The sequence below is a fragment of the Coregonus clupeaformis genome, chromosome 6 (genome assembly GCF_020615455.1).
Source record: "Coregonus clupeaformis isolate EN_2021a chromosome 6, ASM2061545v1, whole genome shotgun sequence".
In the NCBI taxonomy this organism is placed as follows: domain Eukaryota; kingdom Metazoa; phylum Chordata; class Actinopteri; order Salmoniformes; family Salmonidae; genus Coregonus; species Coregonus clupeaformis.
This window is the reverse complement of record NC_059197.1, coordinates 31,508,355-31,532,990: the sequence shown is the minus strand read 5'-3', so window position 1 is coordinate 31,532,990 and position 24,636 is coordinate 31,508,355. Positions and strand designations below refer to the sequence as shown.

Here is a 24,636-nt window from a genome sequence, read left to right as displayed (position 1 = left end):
TAGACCAGTGTTCTTTGGCCGCTATTCAATCGATTGCTTATAGTGGATTTTCTGGGTCGTGTTTCCAGAGGTGTTTAATATCCCGGATGGTGTCACCACAGGTGCCGTATCCACAAAGCGTCTCTAGGTCCTAGGAATCCTGTCAAAACCAGTTTTAAGAAAGAAAGAAAAAACTCCCAGCTCAGACTAGGTTTTAGGATGATGTTGAGACACCGCTCAGACAAAACTCTGAGCCAGGAGTAAAATCAACTCAGAAAAGTTTATCTCAGCTGGTAATCACGACAGTTTGAGGGACCGCCAAGGAAAGATAGTTATGACGTGCGTTGACATGTTGCAATTGATGGTGGAATAACCAATCACGATGAGGCATCGCCAGCTGTGAACTCTACAGCACGCTTCAGACGACCAACGGTGAATCAAATGTTGCAATGGTAAAACGTTTGACACGAATACTTGGCCCAACCCTTAATTCTTGCCTAATGTGTCAGCATGCATAACCTTTTCTTTAACCAATCTGATAGTTGTTAAAAGCTGAATTGTTATACTGTTATACCAACACACTCGTCACTCCCGTTTAACAACTATATATATATAGCTTTGACACAGTAGGCATTTGCTGATAATGTTGCATACGACGTTTGAAACGTCTTTCATTTTCATATTTATTTAACACAATCAAAGTTAACAACAATTTATCACTTTTTTTTAAATAACTTTTAAACTCTTAAAAAGCAAGGAACCACTGACTCACTGCCTTTTTCCATTATCAACACACCTGCTGGTAACTCTTAACTGGGTAGGACAGCTCATGAGGTCTCCTAAGTATCTGTCTACCAGGTGGGACTATTATGACTAAAGAGGCTTCATGCATAGCTTTTATTTTGACCCGAAAGAGTAGGAGTAAAATGTCTCTATTCTCAGCTATTAAAACCACTGCTCTACTCTGGGACGCTTTGTGGATACGGGCCCTGATTTATAAACAGTCAATGTGGTTGTTTTCAGCCGGACGTGAACGGGTTACGACAAGGGACTGAAGGTTCTAAATCAGGTGTCACCTCCCTCCATCCTGGTACGCTGCTGTGGGCAGATCAATCTGAAAAGTCACTATCTGCCATCAATGACTGAACACTGGCCCCAGTTTCAGAATCCGACCAGTGAGGTATAAACCTCCCAGTAAGTGGTCCTCTGTAGCTCAGCTGGTAGAGCACGGCGCTTGTAACGCCAAGGTAGTGGGTTCGATCCCCGGGACCACCCATACACACACAAAAAAAAAAGTATGCACGCATGACTGTAAGTCGCTTTGGATAAAAGCGTATGCTAAATGGCATATTATTATTATTATTATTAAGTTAGAAACAACATTAGAGAGAAAGGAGAGATAGAAGGGAGAAAGGAGAGAGAAGGGAGAAAGGAGAGAGAGAGAGAGAGAAGGGAGAGCGAAGGGAGAGAGAGAGAGAGAGAGAGAGAGAGAGAGAGAGAGAGAGAGAGAGAGAGAGAGAGAGGCGAGAGAAGGGAGAGAGAGAAAGGAGAGAGAGAGAAGAGAGAGAGGGAGAGAGCGAGAAGAGAGAGCGAGAAGGGAGAGAGAGAGAGAGAGAGAGAGAGAGAGAGAGAGAGAGAGAGAGAGAGAGAGAGAGAGAGAGAGAGAAGAGAGAGCGAGAAGAGAGAGTGAGAAGAGAGAGGGAGAGAGAGAAGGGAGAGAGAGAATACTTATCTGAAAAGGAGAGTGTGTTTGTGTTTTCCAATAACATAGCACTAAACATATCAACACTGTGCTTTACTATGTTTCACTTTGGTGGGGCAGGTGCTAACTATGTGTCAACAGGGCCGGGCAAAGACCTTTGGTGGGGCAGAATCAGCTAGTTAGATATATCAGCTGATCATCTCTAATGTAGGCTAGATGAATCAGCTAGTTAGCTAGGCTGTGCTGTCAAAACAAGCGAACTACTCTTTACTTGATTAGAATTTGTTCTGCTACTGACAAACAGTCAAACTGCAATTGCCCCCTATCCTGTGCCGGACCGTGAGACGACATGCTAGCAACGCCCAAATAATTGACTGGTATTAATTTAAAACTCACGGCCTGGCGCCATTAGGTAGCTTGTGCAGAAGGGCGGGGGAGGGGACTTTTTTGAAGATTCAAGAGTCTATGAAACATTATCTAGTTTGATGGGCAAATTGTCACATTTAAAGTTACAAGAGAGAAAATACATTGAAAATAAAAAGTTATATATATATATATATTTTAAAAAATGCCACCAATCAAAAGGGAGCTTTTTTCATATGAGGGCAAAAGGGCAGGTGCTCCAGGACCACTAGACCCCTATCTGTGGACGTACCTGTGTGTCAAACACACACAAATAGACACCCCATGTGGTTCCACTTTAAACAAACTACAACTGAAAGCAACACTGTAGTCAATGTGTCCTGGCAGGTGGTGCAACTGTCCCATGAGACCCTTAGCGTGTTTCATGCTAAGCTAAAGACAATAACACATTCTCTCAGTAACCTGACAAGGTGCTGAATTATTCAAGTAATACCATTTACAGCAGGCTGTATTTACACTAATGTGTTCAGGACATGACAGGTGTGTTCAGTAAATGACAGGTGTGTTCAGGACATGACAGGTGTGTTCAGTACATGACAGGTGTGTTCAGGACATGACAGGTGTGTTCAGGACATGACAGGTGTGTTCAGTACATGACAGGTGTGTTCAGGACATGACAGGTGTGTTCAGGACATGACAGGTGTGTTCAGTACATGACAGGTGTGTTCAGGACATGACAGGTGTGTTCAGTACATGACATGTGTGTTCAGGACATGACAGGTGTGTTCAGTACATGACAGGTGTGTTCAGGACATGACAGGTGTGTTCAGTACATGACAGGTGTGTTCAGGACATGACAGGTGTGTTCAGGACATGACAGGTGTGTTCAGAACGACAGGTGTGTTCAGGACATGACAGGTGTGTTCAGAACAACAGGTGTGTTCAGGACATGACAGGTGTGTCCAGTACATGACAGGTGTGTTCAGTACATGACAGGTGTGTTCAGTACATGACAGGTATGTTCAGGTGTGTTCAGGACATGACAGGTGTGTTCAGTACATGACAGGTGTGTTCAGGTGTGTTCAGGACATGACAGGTGTGTTCAGGACATGACAGGTGTGTTCAGGTGTGTTCAGTACATGACAGGTGTGTTCAGGACATGACAGGTGTGTTCAGGACATTACAAGTGTTTTCAGGACATGACAGGTGTGTTCAGTACATGACAGGTGTGTTCAGGACATGACAGGTGTGTTCAGTACATGACAGGTGTGTTCAGGACATGACAGGTGTGTTCAGGACATGACAGGTGTGTTCAGGACATGACAGGTGTGTTCAGAACGACAGGTGTGTTCAGGACATGACAGGTGTGTTCAGAACAACAGGTGTGTTCAGGACATGACAGGTGTGTCCAGTACATGACAGGTGTGTTCAGTACATGACAGGTGTGTTCAGGTGTGTTCAGGACATGACAGGTGTGTTCAGTACATGACAGGTGTGTTCAGTACATGACAGGTGTGTTCAGGACATGACAGGTGTGTTCAGTACATAACAGGTGTGTTCAGGACATGACATGTGTGTTCAGTACATGACAGGTGTGTTCAGTACATGACAGGTGTGTTCAGTATATGACAGGTGTGTTCAGGTGTGTTCAGGACATGACAGGTGTGTTCAGTACATGACAGGTGTGTTCAGTACATGACAGGTGTGTTCAGGACATGACAGGTGTGTTCAGGACATAACAGGTGTGTTCAGGACATGACAGGTGTGTTCAGTACATGACAGGTGTGTTCAGTACATGACAGGTGTGTTCAGAATGACAGATGTGTTCAGGATATGACAGGTGTGTTCAGGACATGACAGGTGTGTACAGTACATGACAGGTGTGTTCAGAACATGACAGGTGTGTTCAGAACGACAGATGTGTTCAGGATATGACAGGTGTGTTCAGGACATGACAGGTGTGTACAGTACATGACAGGTGTGTTCAGTACATGACAGGTGTGTTCAGGTGTGTTCAGGACATGACAGGTGTGTTCAGAACATGACAGGTGTGTTCAGGACATGACAGGTGTGTTCAGTACATGACAGGTGTGTTCAGTACATGACAGGTGTGTTCAGGTGTGTTCAGGACATGACAGGTGTGTTCAGGACATGACAGGTGTGTTCAGGACATGACAGGTGTGTTCAGGACATGACAGGTGTGTTCAGGACATGACAGGTGTGTTCAGGACATGACTGTTGCTCCAGGCAAGAACACCCTCTAGACCAGGTTTGGAGGTTGCTTCTCACGTTAGTAATGTATTTTGTTTAAAGTTGGATCCAACAGGTCAGTGTAGACAATACGCATTGCAATAAAATGCTATAAAACAAAGTCATACATGTACACTACATGGCCAAAAATACGTGTACACCCGTTGCTGACAGGTGTATAAAATCGAGTACACAGCCATGCAATCTCCATAGATAAACGTTGGCAGTAGAATGGCCTTACTGAAGAGCTCAGTGACTTTCAACGAGGCACCATCAAAGGACCATGTTATTCATGGTTGGGGCTAGGCCCTTTAGTTCCAGTGAAGGGAAATCTTAACGCTACGGCATACAATGACATTCTAGACGATTCTGTGCTTCCAACTTTGTGGCAACAGTTTGGGGAAGTCCATTTCCTTAATCGCCCAACATCAGTGCCCGACCTCACTAATGCTCTTGTGGCTGAATGGAAGCAAGTCCCCCGCAGCAATGTTCCAACATCTAGCGGAAAGCCTTCCCAGAAGAGTGAAGGCTGTTATAGCAGCGAATGGGGGACCAACTCTGTATTAATGCCCATGATTTTGGAATGAGATGTTCGGCGAGCAGGTGTCCACATACTTTTGGTCATGCAGTGTTTATCCATCCATCCATATCTATCTACATATACAGATGTCCACATACTTTTGGTCATGTGGTGTATGTAGACTATACACACGTACACACGACCTGGTTTAGTTTTCAGAGAATTTCTCCACAGCAGCAGAGTTATCAGATCAGAGGTTCTCACATTCAGGCTCTGACACACCACACACACACGTACACACACACACACACACACTCACACACACACACGTACACACACACGTACACACACACGTACACACACACACACGTACACAACACACACGTACACACACACGTACACACACACACACGTACACACACACACACGTACACAACACACACGTACACACACACACACACACACTCACACACACACACGTACACACACACGTACACACACACGTACACACACAAGTACACACACACGTACACACACACACACGTACACAACACACACGTACACACCACACACACACGTACACACACACGTACACACACACGTACACACACACACACGTACACACACACACACGTACACACACACACGTACACAACACACGTACACACACACACACACACACTCCCACACACACACGTACACACACACGTACACACACACACACGTACACACACACGTACACACACACGTACACAACACACACGTACACAACACACACGTACACAACACACGTACACACACACACACACACTCACACACACACAGTACACAACACACGTACACACAAGTACACACACACACACGTACACACACACACAGTACACACACACACACGTACACAACACACACGTACACAACACACACGTACACACACACACACACACACGCACACACACACACGTACACAACACACGGTACACACACAAGTACACACACACACACGTACACACACACACACGTACACACACACACACGTACACAACACACACGTACACAACACACACGTACACACACACACACACACACTCACACACACACACGTACACAACACACACGTACACACCACACACACACGTACACACACACGTACACACACACGTACACACACACACACGTACACACACACACACGTACACACACACACACGTACACAACACACACGTACACACACACACACACACACACTCACACACACACACGTACACACACACGTACACACACACGTACACACACACGTACACACACAAGTACACACACACGTACACAACACACACGTACACACCACACACACACGTACACACACACGTACACACACACGTACACACACACACACACACTGTCACACACGTACTGTCCTTCATATCATCAGTGTGTATGTTTGAAACAACAGTATTGTTTTGTGTGTGTGCGTGTGTGTGTTCTGTGGTGTGTGTGTGTGTGTGCGTGCGTGTGTTCTGTATGTGTGTGTGTGTGTGTGTGTGTGTGTGTGTGTGTGTGTGTGTGTGTGTGTGTGTGTGTGTTTAAACAACAGTATGGTTTCATAACACTAAACGATATAGACAATCAGGGTCATGGTATGGGCCTGGTTACAGTATGTAATTTTAAGAAAGAATACCAAGAAAAATAAGTGCTAAGTAAAGAAATAGATAAGTAAAAAAGAAAAGTAACAACTAATTAAAGAGCAGCAGTAAAAATAACAATAGTGAGGCTATATACAGGGGGGTACCGTTACCAAGTCAATGTGCGGGGGCACCGGTTAGTTGAGGTAATTGAGGTAATATGTACATGTAGGTTGAGTTATTAAAGTGACTATGCATAGATAGTAAACAGACATCAGCAGCATAAAGGGGGGGGCAATACAAATAGTCCGGGTAGCCATTTGATTAGATGTTCAGGAGTCTTATGGCTTGGGGGTAGAAGCTGTTTAGAAGCCTCTTGGACCTAGACTTGGCACTCCGGTACCGCTTGCCGTGCGGGTGGCTGGAGTCTTTGGCAATTCTTAGGGCCTTCCTCTGACACCGCCTGGTATAGAGGTCCTGGATGGCAGGACGCTTGGCCCCAGTGATGTACTGGGCCGTACGCACTACCCTCTGGAGGCCGAGCAGTTGCCATACCAAGCAGTGATGCAACCAGTCAGGATGCTCTCGATGGTGCAGCTGTAGAACCTTTTGAGGATGTGAGGACCCATGCAGTCTCCTTAGGGGGAATAGGCTTGGTCGTGCCCTCTTCACGACTGTCTTGGTGTGCTTGGACCATGTTAGTTTGTTGGTGATGTGGACACCAAGGAACTTGAAGCTCTCAACCTGCTCCACTACAGCCCCGTCGGTCCTCTTCTTTTCCCTGTAGTCCACAATCATCTCCTTTGTCTTGATCACGTTGAGGGAGAGGTTGTTGTCCTGGCACCACACGGCCAGGTCTCTGACCTCCTCCCTATAGGCTGTCTCGTCGTTGTCGGTGATCAGGCCTACCACTGTTGTGTCGTCGGCAAACTTAATGATGGTGTTGGAGTCGTGCCTGGCCATGCAGTCATGGGTGAACAGAGAGTACAGGAGGGGACTGAGCACGCACCCCTGAGGGTCAGTGTTGAGGATCAGCGTGGCAGATGTGGTGTTGCCTACCATTACCACCTGGGGGCGGCCCGTCAGGAAGTCCAGGATCCAGTTGCAGAGGGAGGTGTTCAGTCCCAGGGTCCTTAGCTTAGTGATGAGCTTTGAGGGTACTATGGTGTTGAACGCTGAGCTGTAGTCAATGAATAGCATTCTCACATAGGTGTTCCTCTTGTTCAGGTGTGAAAGGACAGTGTGGAGTGCAATAGAGATTGCATCATCTGTGGATCTGTTGGGGCGATATGCAAATTGGAGTGGGTCTAAGGGTTCTGGGATAGTGGTGTTGATGTGAGCCATGACCAGCCTTTCAAAGCGCTTCATGGCTACAGACGTGAGTGCTACGGGTCGGAAGTCTGTTACTGTATGTAATATGTCACAGTATGTAATCTGTCACAGTATGTAATCTACAGTATGTCATCTGTCCCAGTATGTAATCTACAGTATGTAATCTTCTATAGTATGTCATCTACAGTATGTCATCTGTTACAGTATGTAATCTATAGTATGTCATCTACAGTATATAATCTGTTATAGTATGTAATCTTCTATAGTATATACTCTGCTACAGTATATAATCTGTTACAGTATGCAATCTGCTACAGTATATACTCCGCTTCAGTATGTAATCTGCTTCAGTATGTAATCTGCTTCAGTATGTAATCTGCTACAGTATGTAATCGTTTACAGTATATAATCCGCTACCGTATGTAATTTCAGTGTCTTTCTCCCTCTCTGTCTCTCTCTCTCCCTCTCATTCTCTCTCTCTCTCTCTCTCTCTCTCTCTCTCTCTCTCTCTCTCTCTCTCTCTCTCTCTCTCTCTCTCTCTCTCTCTCTCTCTCTCTCTCTCTCTCTCTCTCTCTCTCTCTCTCCCTCTCTCCCTCTCATTCTGTCTCTCTCTCTCTCTCTCCCTCTCTCTCTCTCTCTCTCTCTCTCTCTCTCTCTCTGTCTCTCTCTCTCTCTCTCTCTCTCTCTCTCTCTCTCCCTCTCTCCCTCTCATTCTGTCTCTCTCTCTCTCTCTCTCTCTCTCTCTCTCTCTCTCTCTCTCTCTCTCTCTCTCACTCTCTCTCTCTCTCTCTCTCTCTTCCTCTCTCTCTCGCTCCCTCTCATTCTGTCACTCACTCCCTCTCTCTCTCTCTTCCTCTCTCTCTCGCTCCCTCTCATTCTGTCACTCACTCACTCGCTCTCTCGCTCCCTCTCATTCTGTCACTCACTCCCTCTCTCTCACTCTCTCACTTCCCTCTCTCCCCATATCTTCCTCCCTCTCTGTCCACCTCCCTCTATAGAAAGTCTCGTGTGGACAGCCCTGGAGGTGTGAGAAGCAGGAGAACGGTTCAGAGGAGGATGACCTGCCCTAGCTTCCCGGAGATCAACAGAGTGCTGCAGAACCCTGTCCCCAGTCCCCTGACCCGCTCTGCTAGCCTAGACGAACTCATCCTGCGATGCCTGCACTGCTTCGGTGAGACACACACAGAGAGACAGAGAGACAGAGAGACAGAAAGACAGAGAGACAGAGAGACAGAAAGACAGAGAGACAGCGACAAAGAGAGAGACAAAGAGAGACGGAGTGAGAGAGAGAGAGAGAGAGAGAGAGAGAGAGAGAGAGAGAGAGAGAGAGAGAGAGAGAGAGAGAGAGAGAGAGAGAGAGAGAGAGAGAGAGAGAGAGAGAGAGAGAGAGAGAGAAAGAGAGAGAGAGAGAGAGAGACAGAGAGAGGGTGTGTGTTATGTGTGTCTCCATCCTCAGTCTCTTTATTCCTAGAAGGTTGCATAAGCGAGAGATGAGAGGGAGGAATGCAGAGGGAGACAGAGGGAGACAGGGAGAGAGGAGGGGAGGAGAAGGAGAGGGAGGGAGGAGGGAGGGGAGGAGAAGGGGAGGGAGGGAGGGAGGGAGACAGGGAGACAGGGAGGGAGGAGGGGAGGAGAAGGGGAGGGAGGGAGGCAGGGAGGGAGGAGGGGAGGGAGGCGGAGGAGGGAGGGAGACAGGGAGGGAGACAGGGAGGGTGGGTGGACACATAGCTAGTGCGAATTCTCTCTTTTCTCTCTCACACACGATATAAAGGAGATATTACCAAGTAGCAGATATTGAAGTAGACCACATATAGTGTAGTACCTTCCCCTTTCACTAACCTGATTACCCAACAACTGGTATACCTGTCTGATATAGGACACACTGAAACCTGTCTGATACAGAGCACACTGAAACCTGTCTGATATAGAACACACTGAAACCTGTCTGATATAGGACACACTGAAACCTGTCTGATATAGGACACACTGAAACCTGTCTGATATAGGACACACTGAAACCTGTCTGATATAGAACACACTGAAACCTGTCTGATATAGAACACACTGAAACCTGTCTGATATAGAACACACTAAAACCTGTCTGATATAGGACACACTGAAACCTGTCTGATATAGGACACACTGAAACCTGTCTGATATAGGACACACTGAAACCTGTCTGATATAGGACACACTGAAACCTGTCTGATATAGAACACACTGAAACCTGTCTGATATAGAACACACTGAAACCTGTCTGATATAGAACACACTGAAACCTGTCTGATATAGAACACACTTAAACCTGTCTGATATAGCACACACTGAAACCTGTCTGATATAGAACACACTGAAACCTGTCTGATATAGAACAAACTGAAACCTGTCTGATATAGAACACACTGAAACCTGTCTGATATAGAACACACTGAAACCTGTCTGTTATAGGACACACTGAAACCTGTCTGATATAGGACACACTGAAACCTGTCTGATATAGAACACACTGAAACCTGTCTGATATAGAACACACTGAAACCTGTCTGATATAGAACACACTGAAACCTGTCTGATATAGGACACACTGAAACCTGTCTGATACAGCATACACTGAAACCTGTCTGATATAGAACACACTGAAACCTGTCTGATATAGAACACACTGAAACCTGTCTGATATAGAACACACTGAAACCTGTCTGTGTCACGATCGTTTATAGACGGGACGGACCAAGGCGCAGCGTGATATGCGTACATGTTTATTAAATATTAACCACAACGACAAAATAACAAACGAAACGAAACGTGAAGTCCAAGGCAGCACAACACAACATACCTTACACGGAACAAGATCCCACAACTAACTAGTGCTGCCTAAGTATGGTCCCCAATCAGAGACAACGAGCGACAGCTGCCTCTGATTGGGAACCACACCGGCCCACATAGAAATAGACATACTAGAACATATCACCCTAGAAATACACAACATAGAATATACATACCCTGACTCAACAAATACGAGTCCCTTGAGTCAGGGCGTGACAGTCTGATATAGAACACACTGAAACCTGTCTGATATAGAACACACTGAAACCTGTCTGATATAGAACACACTGAAACCTGTCTGATATCTAACCTGTGACCTGTGTGTTGATTGGTTCTAACCTGTGACCTGTGTGTTGATTGGTTCTAACCTGTGACCTGTGTGTTGATTGGTTCTAACCTGTGACCTGTGTGTTGATTGTTTCTAACCTGTGACCTGTGTGTTGATTGGTTCTAACCTGTGACCTGTGTGTTGATTGGTTCTAACCTGTGACCTGTGTGTTGATTGGTTCTAACCTGTGACCTGTGTGTTGATTGGTTGTGTTCCAGACACAGACGGGAAGCTTTCGCGGGGGTCTCAGCTAGTTCACATGACTCTGATGATGCATAGCTGGGTTGTTCCCTCACAGACCTTCGCCCAGAAACTCCTCACCCTATATCCTCTACCCACGATGAATTGCTGCTTCCTGACCCCGGGGCCACACGTGGGTTCAAACACTATTTGAAATAATTTAAAATACGTTATCTATGCTTGATTGAGCTTGCCTGGCTTTAATAAACAAATTGAATATTCCCAAAACTGCAAAACCAACCCATTGGTCACTCCAGGCAGCATCTGAAAGTTTCAGGTAGTATTTGAACCCAGGTCTGCCTAGGGGTTAGGGTGGTCAGCCCTGTATCTGAAAGTTTCAGGTACTATTTGAACCCAGGTCTGCCTAGGGGTTAGGGTGGTCAGCCCTGTATCTGAAAGTTTCAGGTACTATTTGAACCCAGGTCTGCCTAGGGGTTAGGGTGGTCAGCCCTGTATCTGAAAGTTTCAGGTACTATTTGAACCCAGGTCTGCCTAGGGGTTAGGGTGGTCAGCCCTGTATCTGAAAGTTTCAGGTACTATTTGAACCCAGGTCTGCCTAGGGGTTAGGGTGGTCAGCCCTGTATCTGAAAGTTTCAGGTAGTATTTGAACCCAGGTCTGCCTAGGGGTTAGGGTGGTCAGCCCTGTATCTGAAAGTTTCAGGTACTATTTGAACCCAGGTCTGCCTAGGGGTAAGGGAGGTCAGCCCTGTCGGTGCCCTGCACCTCATAGTCACATGTCCCATAATCCCTCTGACCAGGAAACAAACCCTGCTTTGTTTACTCCTGTTGTTTACCTACTGTTTACCCCTTATTTAGAAATGAGTGAAGAAGCTGACTAGTGTTCTGGTGGGCTGACTGTGTTCAGTGGCACAGAGCTGTTTGAGACTGATGTTGCTATCCATGACCATTGATTTTAAATGTATTTGTTACGTTGGTCCGTAACAGCTCATATGGTTATGTGTAGTGTACAGTTCCTTTATGCTGTACGGAAGTCTTCTCTTTCGGCTGCTTTTCCTTGACTGTGTAACCTATAAGGACTGCCCAGTGGAGAAGAGAGGACTGAGACGACCACAGGTCTGCCACCTTATCAGGTCAGTGTGATGTGTATCTGTGTTTGTGTGTGTCTGTGTGTGTTTGTGTCTGTGTGCGTTTGTGTCTGTGTGTCTGTCTGTGTGTTTGTGTGTGTGTCTGTGTGTGTGTGTGTCTGTGCGTGTTTGTGTCTGTGTCTGTGTGCGTTTGTGTCTGTGTGTGTGTCTGTGTGTTTGTGTGTGTGTCTGTGTGTGTGTGTCTGTGCATGTTAGTGTCTGTGTCTGAATGTCTGTGTGCGTTTGTGTCTGTGTGTGTGTCTGTGTGTTTGTGTGTGTGTCTGTGTGTGTCTGTGTGTGTCTGTGTGTTTGTGTGTGTGTCTGTCTGTCTGTCTCTATTCTACAGTACAATTTGATCCCAAACCATGAAATGAGCTTTAGAGCTAGATATCCTGACCTATAGCTAGATATCCTGACCTATAGCTAGATATCCTGACCTATAGCTAGATACCCTGACCTATAGCTAGATATCCTGACCTATAGCTAGATATCCTGACCTATAGCTAGATATCCTGACCTATAGCTAGATATCCTGACCTATAGCTAGATACCCTGACCTATAGCTAGATATCCTGACCTGTAGCTAGATATCCTGACCTATAGCTAGATATCCTGACCTCTACCTAGATATCCTGACCTATAGCTAGATATCCTGACCTGTAGCTAGATATCCTGACCTATAGCTAGATATCCTGACCTATAGCTAGATACCCTGACCTATAGCTAGATATCCTGACCTCTACCTAGATATCCTGACCTATAGCTAGATATCCTGACCTATAGCTAGATATCCTGACCTGTAGCTAGATATCCTGACCTGTAGCTAGATATCCTGACCTCTACCTAGATATCCTGACCTATAGCTAGATATCCTGACCTATAGCTAGATATCCTGACCTGTAGCTAGATATCCTGACCTATAGCTAGATATCCTGACCTGTAGCTAGATATCCTGACCTATAGCTAGATATCCTGACCTATAGCTAGATACCCTGACCTATAGCTAGATATCCTGACCTGTAGCTAGATATCCTGACCTATAGCTAGATATCCTGACCTCTACCTAGATATCCTGACCTATAGCTAGATACCCTGACCTATAGCTAGATATCCTGACCTCTACCTAGATATCCTGACCTATAGTTAGATTTCCTGACCTCTACCTAGATATCCTGACATGTAGTTAGATATCCTGACCTGTAGCTAGATATCCTGACCTGTAGCTAGATATCCTGACCTGTAGCTAGATATCCTGACCTCTACCTAGATATCCTGACCTCTACCTAGATATCCTGACCTGTAGTTAGATATCCTGACCTGTAGCTAGATATCCTGACCTCTACCTAGATATCCTGACCTCTACCTAGATATCCTGACCTGTAGTTAGATATCCTGACCTGTAGCTAGATATCCTGACCTATAGCTAGATATCCTGACCTGTAGCTAGATATCCTGACCTGTAGCTAGATATCCTGACCTCTACCTAGATATCCTGACCTATAGCTAGATATCCTGACCTATAGCTAGATATCCTGACCTGTAGCTAGATATCCTGACCTATAGCTAGATATCCTGACCTGTAGCTAGATATCCTGACCTATAGCTAGATATCCTGACCTATAGCTAGATACCCTGACCTATAGCTAGATATCCTGACCTATAGCTAGATATCCTGACCTCTACCTAGATATCCTGACCTATAGCTAGATACCCTGACCTATAGCTAGATATCCTGACCTCTACCTAGATATCCTGACCTCTACCTAGATATCCTGACCTATAGTTAGATATCCTGATCTCTACCTAGATATCCTGACATGTAGTTAGATATCCTGACCTGTAGCTAGATATCCTGACCTGTAGCTAGATATCCTGACCTGTAGTTAGATATCCTGACATGTAGCTAGATATCCTGACCTCTACCAAGATATCCTGACCTGTAGTTAGATATCCTGACATGTAGCTAGATATCCTGACCTCTACCTAGATATCCTGACCTGTAGCTAGATATCCTGACCTATAGCTAGATATCCTGACCTGTAGCTAGATATCCTGACCTCTACCTAGATATCCTGACCTCTACCTAGATATCCTGACCTGTAGTTAGATATCCTGACCTGTAGCTAGATATCCTGACCTGTAGCTAGATATCCTGACCTGTAGTTAGATATCCTGACATATAGCTAGATATCCTGACCTATAGTTAGATATCCTGACCTGTAGCTAGATATCCTGACCTGTAGCTAGATATCCTGACCTCTACCTAGATATCCTGACCTGTAGTTAGATATCCTGACATGTAGCTAGATTTCCTGACATGTAGCTAGATATCCTGACATCTACCTATATATCCTGACCTGTAGTTAGATATCCTGACATGTAGCTAGATATCATGACCTCTACCTAGATATCCTGACCTCTACCTAGATATCCTGACATGTAGCTAGATATCCTGACCTCTACCTAGATATCCTGACATGTAGCTAGATATTCTGACCTGTAGCTAGATATCCAGACCTGTAGCTAGATATCCTGACCTCTACCTAGATATCCTGACATGTAGCTAGATATCCTGACCTCTACTTAGATATCCTGACATGTAGTTAGATATCCTGACATGTAGTTAGATATCCTGACCTCTACCTAGATATCCTGACCTGTAGTTAGATATCCTGACATGTAGCTAGATATCCTGACCTCTACCTAGATATCCTGACCTGTAGCTATATATCCTGACCTCTACCTAGATATCCTGACCTGTAGTTAGATATCCTGACATGTAGCTGATATCCTGACCTCTACCTAGATATCCTGACCTCTACCTAGATATCCTGACATGTAGCTAGATATCCTGACCTCTACCTAGATATCCTGACATGTAGCTAGATATCCTGACCTGTAGCTAGATATCCTGACCTGTAGTTAGATATCCTGACCTCTACCTAGATATCCTGACATGTAGCTAGATATCCTGACATGTAGCTAGATATCCTGACCTGTAGCTAGATATCCTGACCTGTAGCTAGATATCCTGACCTCTACCTAGATATCCTGACATGTAGCTAGATATCCTGACCTCTACCTAGATATCCTGACATGTAGCTAGATATCCTGACCTGTAGCTAGATATCCTGACCTTTAGCTAGATATCCTGACCTGTAGCTAGATATCCTGACCTCTACCTAGATACCCTGACCTATAGCTAGATATCCTGACCTATAGCTAGATATCCTGACCTATAGCTAGATATCCTGACCTATAGCTAGATATCCTGACCTATAGCTAGATACCCTGACCTATAGCTAGATATCCTGACCTGTAGCTAGATATCCTGACCTATAGCTAGATATCCTGACCTCTACCTAGATATCCTGACCTATAGCTAGATATCCTGACCTGTAGCTAGATATCCTGACCTATAGCTAGATATCCTGACCTATAGCTAGATATCCTGACCTCTACCTAGATATCCTGACCTATAGCTAGATATCCTGACCTATAGCTAGATATCCTGACCTGTAGCTAGATATCCTGACCTGTAGCTAGATATCCTGACCTCTACCTAGATATCCTGACCTGTAGCTAGATATCCTGACCTATAGCTAGATATCCTGACCTGTACCTAGATATCCTGACCTGTAGCTAGATATCCTGACCTGTAGCTAGATATCCTGACCTGTAGCTAGATATCCTGACCTCTAGCTAGATACCCTGACCTATAGCTAGATATCCTGACCTGTAGCTAGATATCCTGACCTATAGCTAGATATCCTGACCTCTACCTAGATATCCTGACCTATAGCTAGATACCCTGACCTATAGCTAGATATCCTGACCTCTACCTAGATATCCTGACATATAGCTAGATATCCTGACCTCTACCTAGATATCCTGACATGTAGCTAGATATCCTGACCTGTAGCTAGATATCCTGACCTGTAGCTAGATATCCTGACCTGTAGCTAGATATCCTGACCTCTACCTAGATATCCTGACCTCTACCTAGATATCCTGACCTGTAGTTAGATATCCTGACCTGTAGCTAGATATCCTGACCTCTACCTAGATATCCTGACCTCTACCTAGATATCCTGACCTGTAGTTAGATATCCTGACCTGTACCTAGATATCCTGACCTATAGCTAGATATCCTGACATGTAGCTAGATATCCTGACCTGTAGCTAGATATCCTGACCTCTACCTAGATATCCTGACCTATAGCTAGATATCCTGACCTATAGCTAGATATCCTGACCTGTAGCTAGATATCCTGACCTATAGCTAGATATCCTGACCTGTAGCTAGATATCCTGACCTATAGCTAGATATCCTGACCTATGGCTAGATACCCTGACCTATAGCTAGATATCCTGACCTATAGCTAGATATCCTGACCTCTACCTAGATATCCTGACCTATAGCTAGATACCCTGACCTATAGCTAGATATCCTGACCTCTACCTAGATATCCTGACCTCTACCTAGATATCCTGACCTATAGTTAGATATCCTGACCTCTACCTAGATATCCTGACATGTAGTTAGATATCCTGACCTGTAGCTAGATATCCTGACCTGTAGCTAGATATCCTGACCTGTAGTTAGATATCCTGACATGTAGCTAGATATCCTGACCTCTACCATTCCTTATAGATATCCTGACATGTAGCTAGATATCCTGACATCTACCTAGATATCCTGACCTGTAGCTAGATATCCTGACCTGTAGCTAGATATCCTGACCTGTAGCTAGATATCCTGACCTCTACATAGATATCCTGACATCTACCTAGATATCCTGACCTGTAGCTAGATATCCTGACCTGTAGCTAGATATCCTGACCTCTACCTAGATATCCTGACCTGTAGTTAGATATCCTGACATATAGCTAGATATCCTGACCTATAGCTAGATATCCTGACCTGTACCTAGATATCCTGACCTGTAGCTAGATATCCTGACCTCTACCTAGATATCCTGACCTGTAGCTAGATATCCTGACATGTAGCTAGATATCCTGACATGTAGCTAGATATCCAGACCTCTACCTAGATATCCTGACCTGTAGTTAGATATCCTGACATGTAGCTAGATATCCTGACCTCTACCTAGATATCCTGACCTCTACCTAGATATCCTGACATGTAGCTAGATATCCTGACCTCTACCTAGATATCCTGACATGTAGCTAGATATTCTGACCTGTAGCTAGATATCCAGACCTGTAGCTAGATATCCTGACCTCTACCTAGATATCCTGACATGTAGCTAGATATCCTGACCTCTACTTAGATATCCTGACATGTAGTTAGATATCCTGACATGTAGTTAGATATCCTGACCTCTACCTAGATATCCTGACCTGTAGTTAGATATCCTGACATGTAGCTAGATATCCTGACCTCTACCTAGATATCCTGACCTGTAGCTAGATATCCTGACCTCTACCTAGATATCCTGACCTGTAGTTAGATATCCTGACATGTAGCTAGATATCCTGACCTCTACCTAGATATCCTGACCTCTACCTAGATATCCTGACATGTAGCTAGATATCCTGACCTCTACCTAGATATCCTGACATGTAGCTAGATATCCTGACCTGTAGCTAGATATCCTGACCTGTAGTTAGATATCCTGACCTCTACCTAGATATCCTGACATGTAGCTAGATATCCTGACATGTAGCTAGATATCCTGACCTGTACCTAGATATCCTGACATGTAGCTAGATATCCTGACCTCTACCTAGATATCCTGACCTGTAGCTAGATATCCTGACCTCTACATAGATATCCTGACATGTAGCTAGATATCCTGACCTGTAGCTAGATATCCTGACCTTTAGCTAGATATCCTGACCTGTAGCTAGATATCCTGACCTCTACCTAGATACCCTGACCTATAGCTAGATATCCTGACCTATAGCTAGATATCCTGACCTATAGCTAGATATCCTGACCTATAGCTAGATATCCTGACCTATAGCTAGATACCCTGACCTATAGCTAGATATCCTGACCTGTAGCTAGATATCCTGACCTATAGCTAGATATCCTGACCTCTACCTAGATATCCTGACCTATAGCTAGATATCCTGACCTGTAGCTAGATATCCTGACCTATAGCTAGATATCCTGACCTATAGCTAGATACCCTGACCTATAGCTAGATATCCTGACCTCTACCTAGATATCCTGACCTATAGCTAGATATCCTGACCTATAGCTAGATATCCTGACCTGTAGCTAGATATCCTGACCTGTAGCTAGATATCCTGACCTCTACCTAGATATCCTGACCTATAGCTAGATATCCTGACCTATAGCTAGATATCCTGACCTGTAGCTAGATATCCTGACCTATACCTAGATATCCTGACCTGTAGCTAGATATCCTGACCTCTACCTAGATATCCTGACCTATACTAGATATCCTGACCTGTAGCTAGATATCCTAGATACCCTGACCTGTAGCTAGATATCCTGACCTGTAGCGATATCCTGACCTAGCTAGATATCCTGACCTCTACCTAGATATCCTGACCTCTAGCTAGATATCCTGACCTGTAGCTAGATATCCTGACCTGTAGCTAGATATCCTGACCTCTACCTAGATATCCTGACCTCTACCTAGATATCCTGACCTGTAGTTAGATATCCTGACCTGTAGCTAGATATCCTGACCTACAGCAGATATCCTGACCTGTAGCTAGATATCCTGACCTGTAGCTAGATATCCTGACCTCTACCTAGATATCCTGACCTATAGCTAGATATCCTGACCTATAGCTAGATATCCTGACCTGTAGCTAGATATCCTGACCTATAGCTAGATATCCTGACCTGTAGCTAGATATCCTGACCTATAGCTAGATATCCTGACCTATAGCTAGATACCCTGACCTATAGCTAGATATCCTGACCTATAGCTAGATATCCTGACCTCTACCTAGATATCCTGACCTGTAGCTAGATACCCTGACCTATAGCTAGATATCCTGACCTCTACCTAGATATCCTGACCTCTACCTAGATATCCTGACCTATGAGTTAGATATCCTGACCTCTACCTAGATATCCTGACATGTAGTTAGATATCCTGACCTGTAGCTAGATATCCTGACCTGTACCTAGATATCCTGACCTGTAGTTAGATATCCTGACATGTAGCTAGATATCCTGACCTCTACCTAGATATCCTGACCTCTAGTTAGATATCCTGACATGTAGCTAGATATCCTGACCTCTACCTAGATATCCTGACCTGTAGCTAGATATCCTGACCTATACCTAGATATCCTGACCTGTAGCTAGATATCCTGACCTCTACCTAGATATCCTGACCTCTACCTAGATATCCTGACCTGTAGTTAGATATCCTGACCTGTAGCTAGATATCCTGACCTGTAGCTAGATATCCTGACCTGTAGTTAGATATCCTGACATATAGCTAGATATCCTGACCTCTAGCTAGATATCCTGACCTGTAGCTAGATATCCTGACCTGTAGCTAGATATCCTGACCTCTACCTAGATATCCTGACCTGTAGTTAGATATCCTGACATGTACCTAGATATCCTGACATGTAGCTAGATATCCTGACATCTACCTATATATCCTGACCTGTAGTTAGATATCCTGACATGTAGCTAGATATCCTGACCTCTACCTAGATATCCTGACCTCTACCTAGATATCCTGACATGTAGCTAGATATCCTGACCTCTACCTAGATATCCTGACATGTAGCTAGATATTCTGACCTGTAGCTAGATATCCTGACCTGTAGCTAGATATCCTGACCTCTACCTAGATATCCTGACATGTAGCTAGATATCCTGACCTCTACTTAGATATCCTGACATGTAGTTAGATATCCTGACATGTAGTTAGATATCCTGACCTCTACCTAGATATCCTGACCTGTAGTTAGATATCCTGACATGTAGCTAGATATCCTGACCTCTACCTAGATATCCTGACCTGTAGCTATATATCCTGACCTCTACCTAGATATCCTGACCTGTAGTTAGATATCCTGACATGTAGCTGATATCCTGACCTCTACCTAGATATCCTGACCTCTACCTAGATATCCTGACATGTAGCTAGATATCCTGACCTCTACCTAGATATCCTGACATGTAGCTAGATATCCTGACCTGTAGCTAGATATCCTGACCTGTAGTTAGATATCCTGACCTCTACCTAGATATCCTGACATGTAGCTAGATATCCTGACATGTAGCTAGATATCCTGACCTGTAGCTAGATATCCTGACCTGTAGCTAGATATCCTGACCTCTACCTAGATATCCTGACATGTAGCTAGATATCCTGACCTCTACCTAGATATCCTGACATGTAGCTAGATATCCTGACCTGTAGCTAGATATCCTGACCTTTAGCTAGATATCCTGACCTGTAGCTAGATATCCTGACCTCTACCTAGATATCCTGACCTCTACCTAGATATCCTGACCTGTAGTTAGATATCCTGACATGTAGCTAGATATCCTGACCTCTACCTAGATATCCTGACATGTAGCTAGATATCCTGACCTGTAGCTAGATATCCTGACCTGTAGCTAGATATCCTGACCTCTACCTAGATATCCTGACCTGTAGCTAGATATCCTGACCTCTACCTAGATATCCTGACATGTAGCTAGATATCCTGACCTCTACTTAGATATCCTGACATGTAGCTAGATATCCTGACCTCTACCTAGATATCCTGACATGTAGCTAGATATCCTGACCTCTACCTAGATATCCTGACATGTAGCTAGATATCCTGACCTGTAGCTAGATATCCTGACCTATAGCTAGATATCCTGACCTGTAGCTAGATATCCTGACCTCTACCTAGATATCCTGACCTCTACCTAGATATCCTGACCTGTAGTTAGATATCCTGACATGTAGCTAGATTGCATGACCTCTACTTAGATTTCCTGACATGTAGCTAGATATCCTGACCTCTACCTAGATATCCTGACATGTAGCTAGATATCCTGACATCTACCTAGATATCCTGACATGTAGCTAGATATCCTGACCTGTAGCTAGATATCCTGACCTGTAGCTAGATATCCTGACCTCTACATAGATATCCTGACATGTAGCTAGATATCCTGACATGTAGCTAGATATCCTGACCTGTAGCTAGATATCCAGACCTCTACCTAGATATCCTGACCTGTAGTTAGATATCCTGACATGTAGCTAGATATCCTGACCTCTACCTAGATATCCTGACCTCTACCTAGATATCCTGATATGTAGCTAGATATCCTGACCTCTACCTAGATATCCTGACATGTAGCTAGATATCCTGACTTGTAGCTAGATATCCTGATATGTAGCTAGATATCCAGACCTCTACCTAGATATCCTGACCTGTAGTTAGATATCCTGACATGTAGCTAGATATCCTGACCTCTACCTAGATATCCTGACCTCTACCTAGATATCCTGATATGTAGCTAGATATCCTGACCTCTACCTAGATATCCTGACATGTAGCTAGATATCCTGACCTGTAGCTAGATATCCTGACCTGTAGCTAGATATCCTGACCTCTACCTAGATATCCTGACATGTAGCTAGATATCCTGACCTCTACTTAGATATCCTGACATGTAGTTAGATATCCTGACATGTAGTTAGATATCCTGACCTCTACCTAGATATCCTGACCTGTAGTTAGATATCCTGACATGTAGCTAGATATCCTGACCTCTACCTAGATATCCTGACCTGTAGCTAGATATCCTGACCTCTACCTAGATATCCTGACCTGTAGTTAGATATCCTGACATGTAGCTAGATATCCTGACCTCTACCTAGATATCCTGACCTCTACCTAGATATCCTGACATGTAGCTAGATATCCTGACCTCTACCTAGATATCCTGACATGTAGCTAGATATCCTGACCTGTAGCTAGATATCCTGACCTGTAGTTAGATATCCTGACCTCTACCTAGATATCCTGACATGTAGCTAGATATCCTGACATGTAGCTAGATATCCTGACCTCTACCTAGATATCCTGACATGTAGCTAGATATCCTGACCTGTAGCTAGATATCCTGACCTGTAGCTAGATATCCTGACCTCTACATAGATATCCTGACATGTAGCTAGATATCCTGACATGTAGCTAGTTATCCTTACCTGTAGCTAGATATCCAGACCTCTACCTAGATATCCTGACCTGTAGTTAGATATCCTGACATGTAGCTAGATATCCTGACCTCTACCTAGATATCCTGACCTCTACCTAGATATCCTGATATGTAGCTAGATATCCTGACCTCTACCTAGATATCCTGATATGTAGCTAGATATCCAGACCTCTACCTAGATATCCTGATATGTAGCTAGATATCCAGACCTCTACCTAGATATCCTGACCTGTAGTTAGATATCCTGACATGTAGCTAGATATCCTGACCTCTACCTAGATATCCTGACCTCTACCTAGATATCCTGATATGTAGCTAGATATCCTGACCTCTACCTAGATATCCTGACATGTAGCTAGATATCCTGACCTGTAGCTAGATATCCTGACCTGTAGCTAGATATCCTGACCTCTACCTAGATATCCTGACATGTAGCTAGATATCCTGACCTCTACTTAGATATCCTGACATGTAGTTAGATATCCTGACATGTAGTTAGATATCCTGACCTCTACCTAGATATCCTGACCTGTAGTTAGATATCCTGACATGTAGCTAGATATCCTGACCTCTACCTAGATATCCTGACCTGTAGCTAGATATCCTGACCTCTACCTAGATATCCTGACCTGTAGTTAGATATCCTGACATGTAGCTAGATATCCTGACCTCTACCTAGATATCCTGACCTCTACCTAGATATCCTGACATGTAGCTAGATATCCTGACCTCTACCTAGATATCCTGACATGTAGCTAGATATCCTGACATGTAGCTAGATATCCTGACCTGTAGTTAGATATCCTGACCTCTACCTAGATATCCTGACATGTAGCTAGATATCCTGACCTGTAGCTAGATATCCTGACCTGTAGCTAGATATCCTGACCTCTACCTAGATATCCTGACATGTAGCTAGATATCCTGACCTCTACTTAGATATCCTGACATGTAGCTAGATATCCTGACCTGTAGCTAGATATCCTGACCTCTACCTAGATATCCTGACATGTAGCTAGATATCCTGACCTCTACATAGATATCCTGACATGTAGCTAGATATCCTGACCTGTAGCTAGATATCCTGACCTATAGCTAGATATTCTGACCTGTAGCTAGATATCCTGACCTCTACCTAGATATCCTGACCTGTAGTTAGATATCCTGACATGTAGCTAGATATCCTGACCTGTAGCTAGATATCCTGACCTCTACCTAGATATCCTGACCTCTACCTAGATATTCTGACATGTAGCTAGATATCCTGACCTCTACCTAGATATCCTGACATGTAGTTAGATATCCTGACCTCTACTTAGATATCCTAACCTCTACTTAGATATCCTGACATGTAGCTAGATATCCTGACCTGTAGCTAGATATCCTGACCTGTAGCTAGATATCCTGACCTGTAGCTAGATATCCTGACCTCTACCTAGATATCCGGACCTCTACCTAGATATCCTGACCTCTACCTAGATATCCTGACCTGTAGCTTAGGTCACAAGGAATCCGTTTGGGAGGAGAACTTCTTTCTATATTGTAGCGTTCTTAGTAATTTCACTCAAACCTCTGTATTTCTGGATAGTGACTGTTGTGTTCAATGCATAGAATTAGAATACCAATGAATACTACTACTACTAATAATAATAATAATATGAATAGTAATTTAATAGGATCTCTGTGGTTCACTCTCTCTCCCTGCTTTATAGACAGTGGATCAGCAGGTTCCAGCTGTGTTTGAGGCTATGTACTGTTGTGTTGCTACTATAGTAACTGTGTTCTGTCCTATAGACAGCGGATCAGCAGGTTCCAGCGGTGTTTGAGGCTATGTACTGTTGTGTTGCTACTATAGTAACTGTGTTCTGTCCTATAGACAGTGGATCAGCAGGTTCCCAGCGGTGTTTGAGGCTGACCCTCAACTAGAGCAGATGATGGGTGAATTGTGGACCCTGGCCAGGTCTGAGACACAGGACATCATAGACACATCCTACCTGTGAGTCACACTGTGTGTGTGTGTGTGTTAGTGTGTGTGTGTGTGTGTGTGTGACTGAATGGATGTGCTGTAGGTACCACACCAGGAGACCAGGTGACAAGTAGAGCAGGTGACAAGGGTCTTACTCTCTCCTGATAGCTGTCTGTCAACTGGTGTGTCAACTGGTACAAAGGGCTCTATGACTGGTAACGGAGTCTA

The 24,636-nt window shown here is 44.3% G+C and overlaps 1 protein-coding gene across 2 annotated transcripts in view; it reads left to right on the top strand.

Annotated features, from left to right (window-relative positions):
* rasgrp4 (RAS guanyl releasing protein 4) overlaps positions 1 to 24,636 on the top strand; it is a 67,497-nt gene that overhangs the window by 9,670 nt on the left and 33,191 nt on the right. For both annotated transcript variants that reach the window (XM_041878156.2, XM_041878155.2), the window contains exons 2-5: positions 8,764 to 8,936; positions 11,138 to 11,243; positions 12,188 to 12,250; positions 24,319 to 24,438. In XM_041878156.2, the coding sequence (XP_041734090.1) occupies positions 8,764 to 8,936; positions 11,138 to 11,243; positions 12,188 to 12,250; positions 24,319 to 24,438 (462 nt within the window). The remainder of the gene's footprint in view (positions 1 to 8,763; positions 8,937 to 11,137; positions 11,244 to 12,187; positions 12,251 to 24,318; positions 24,439 to 24,636) is intronic.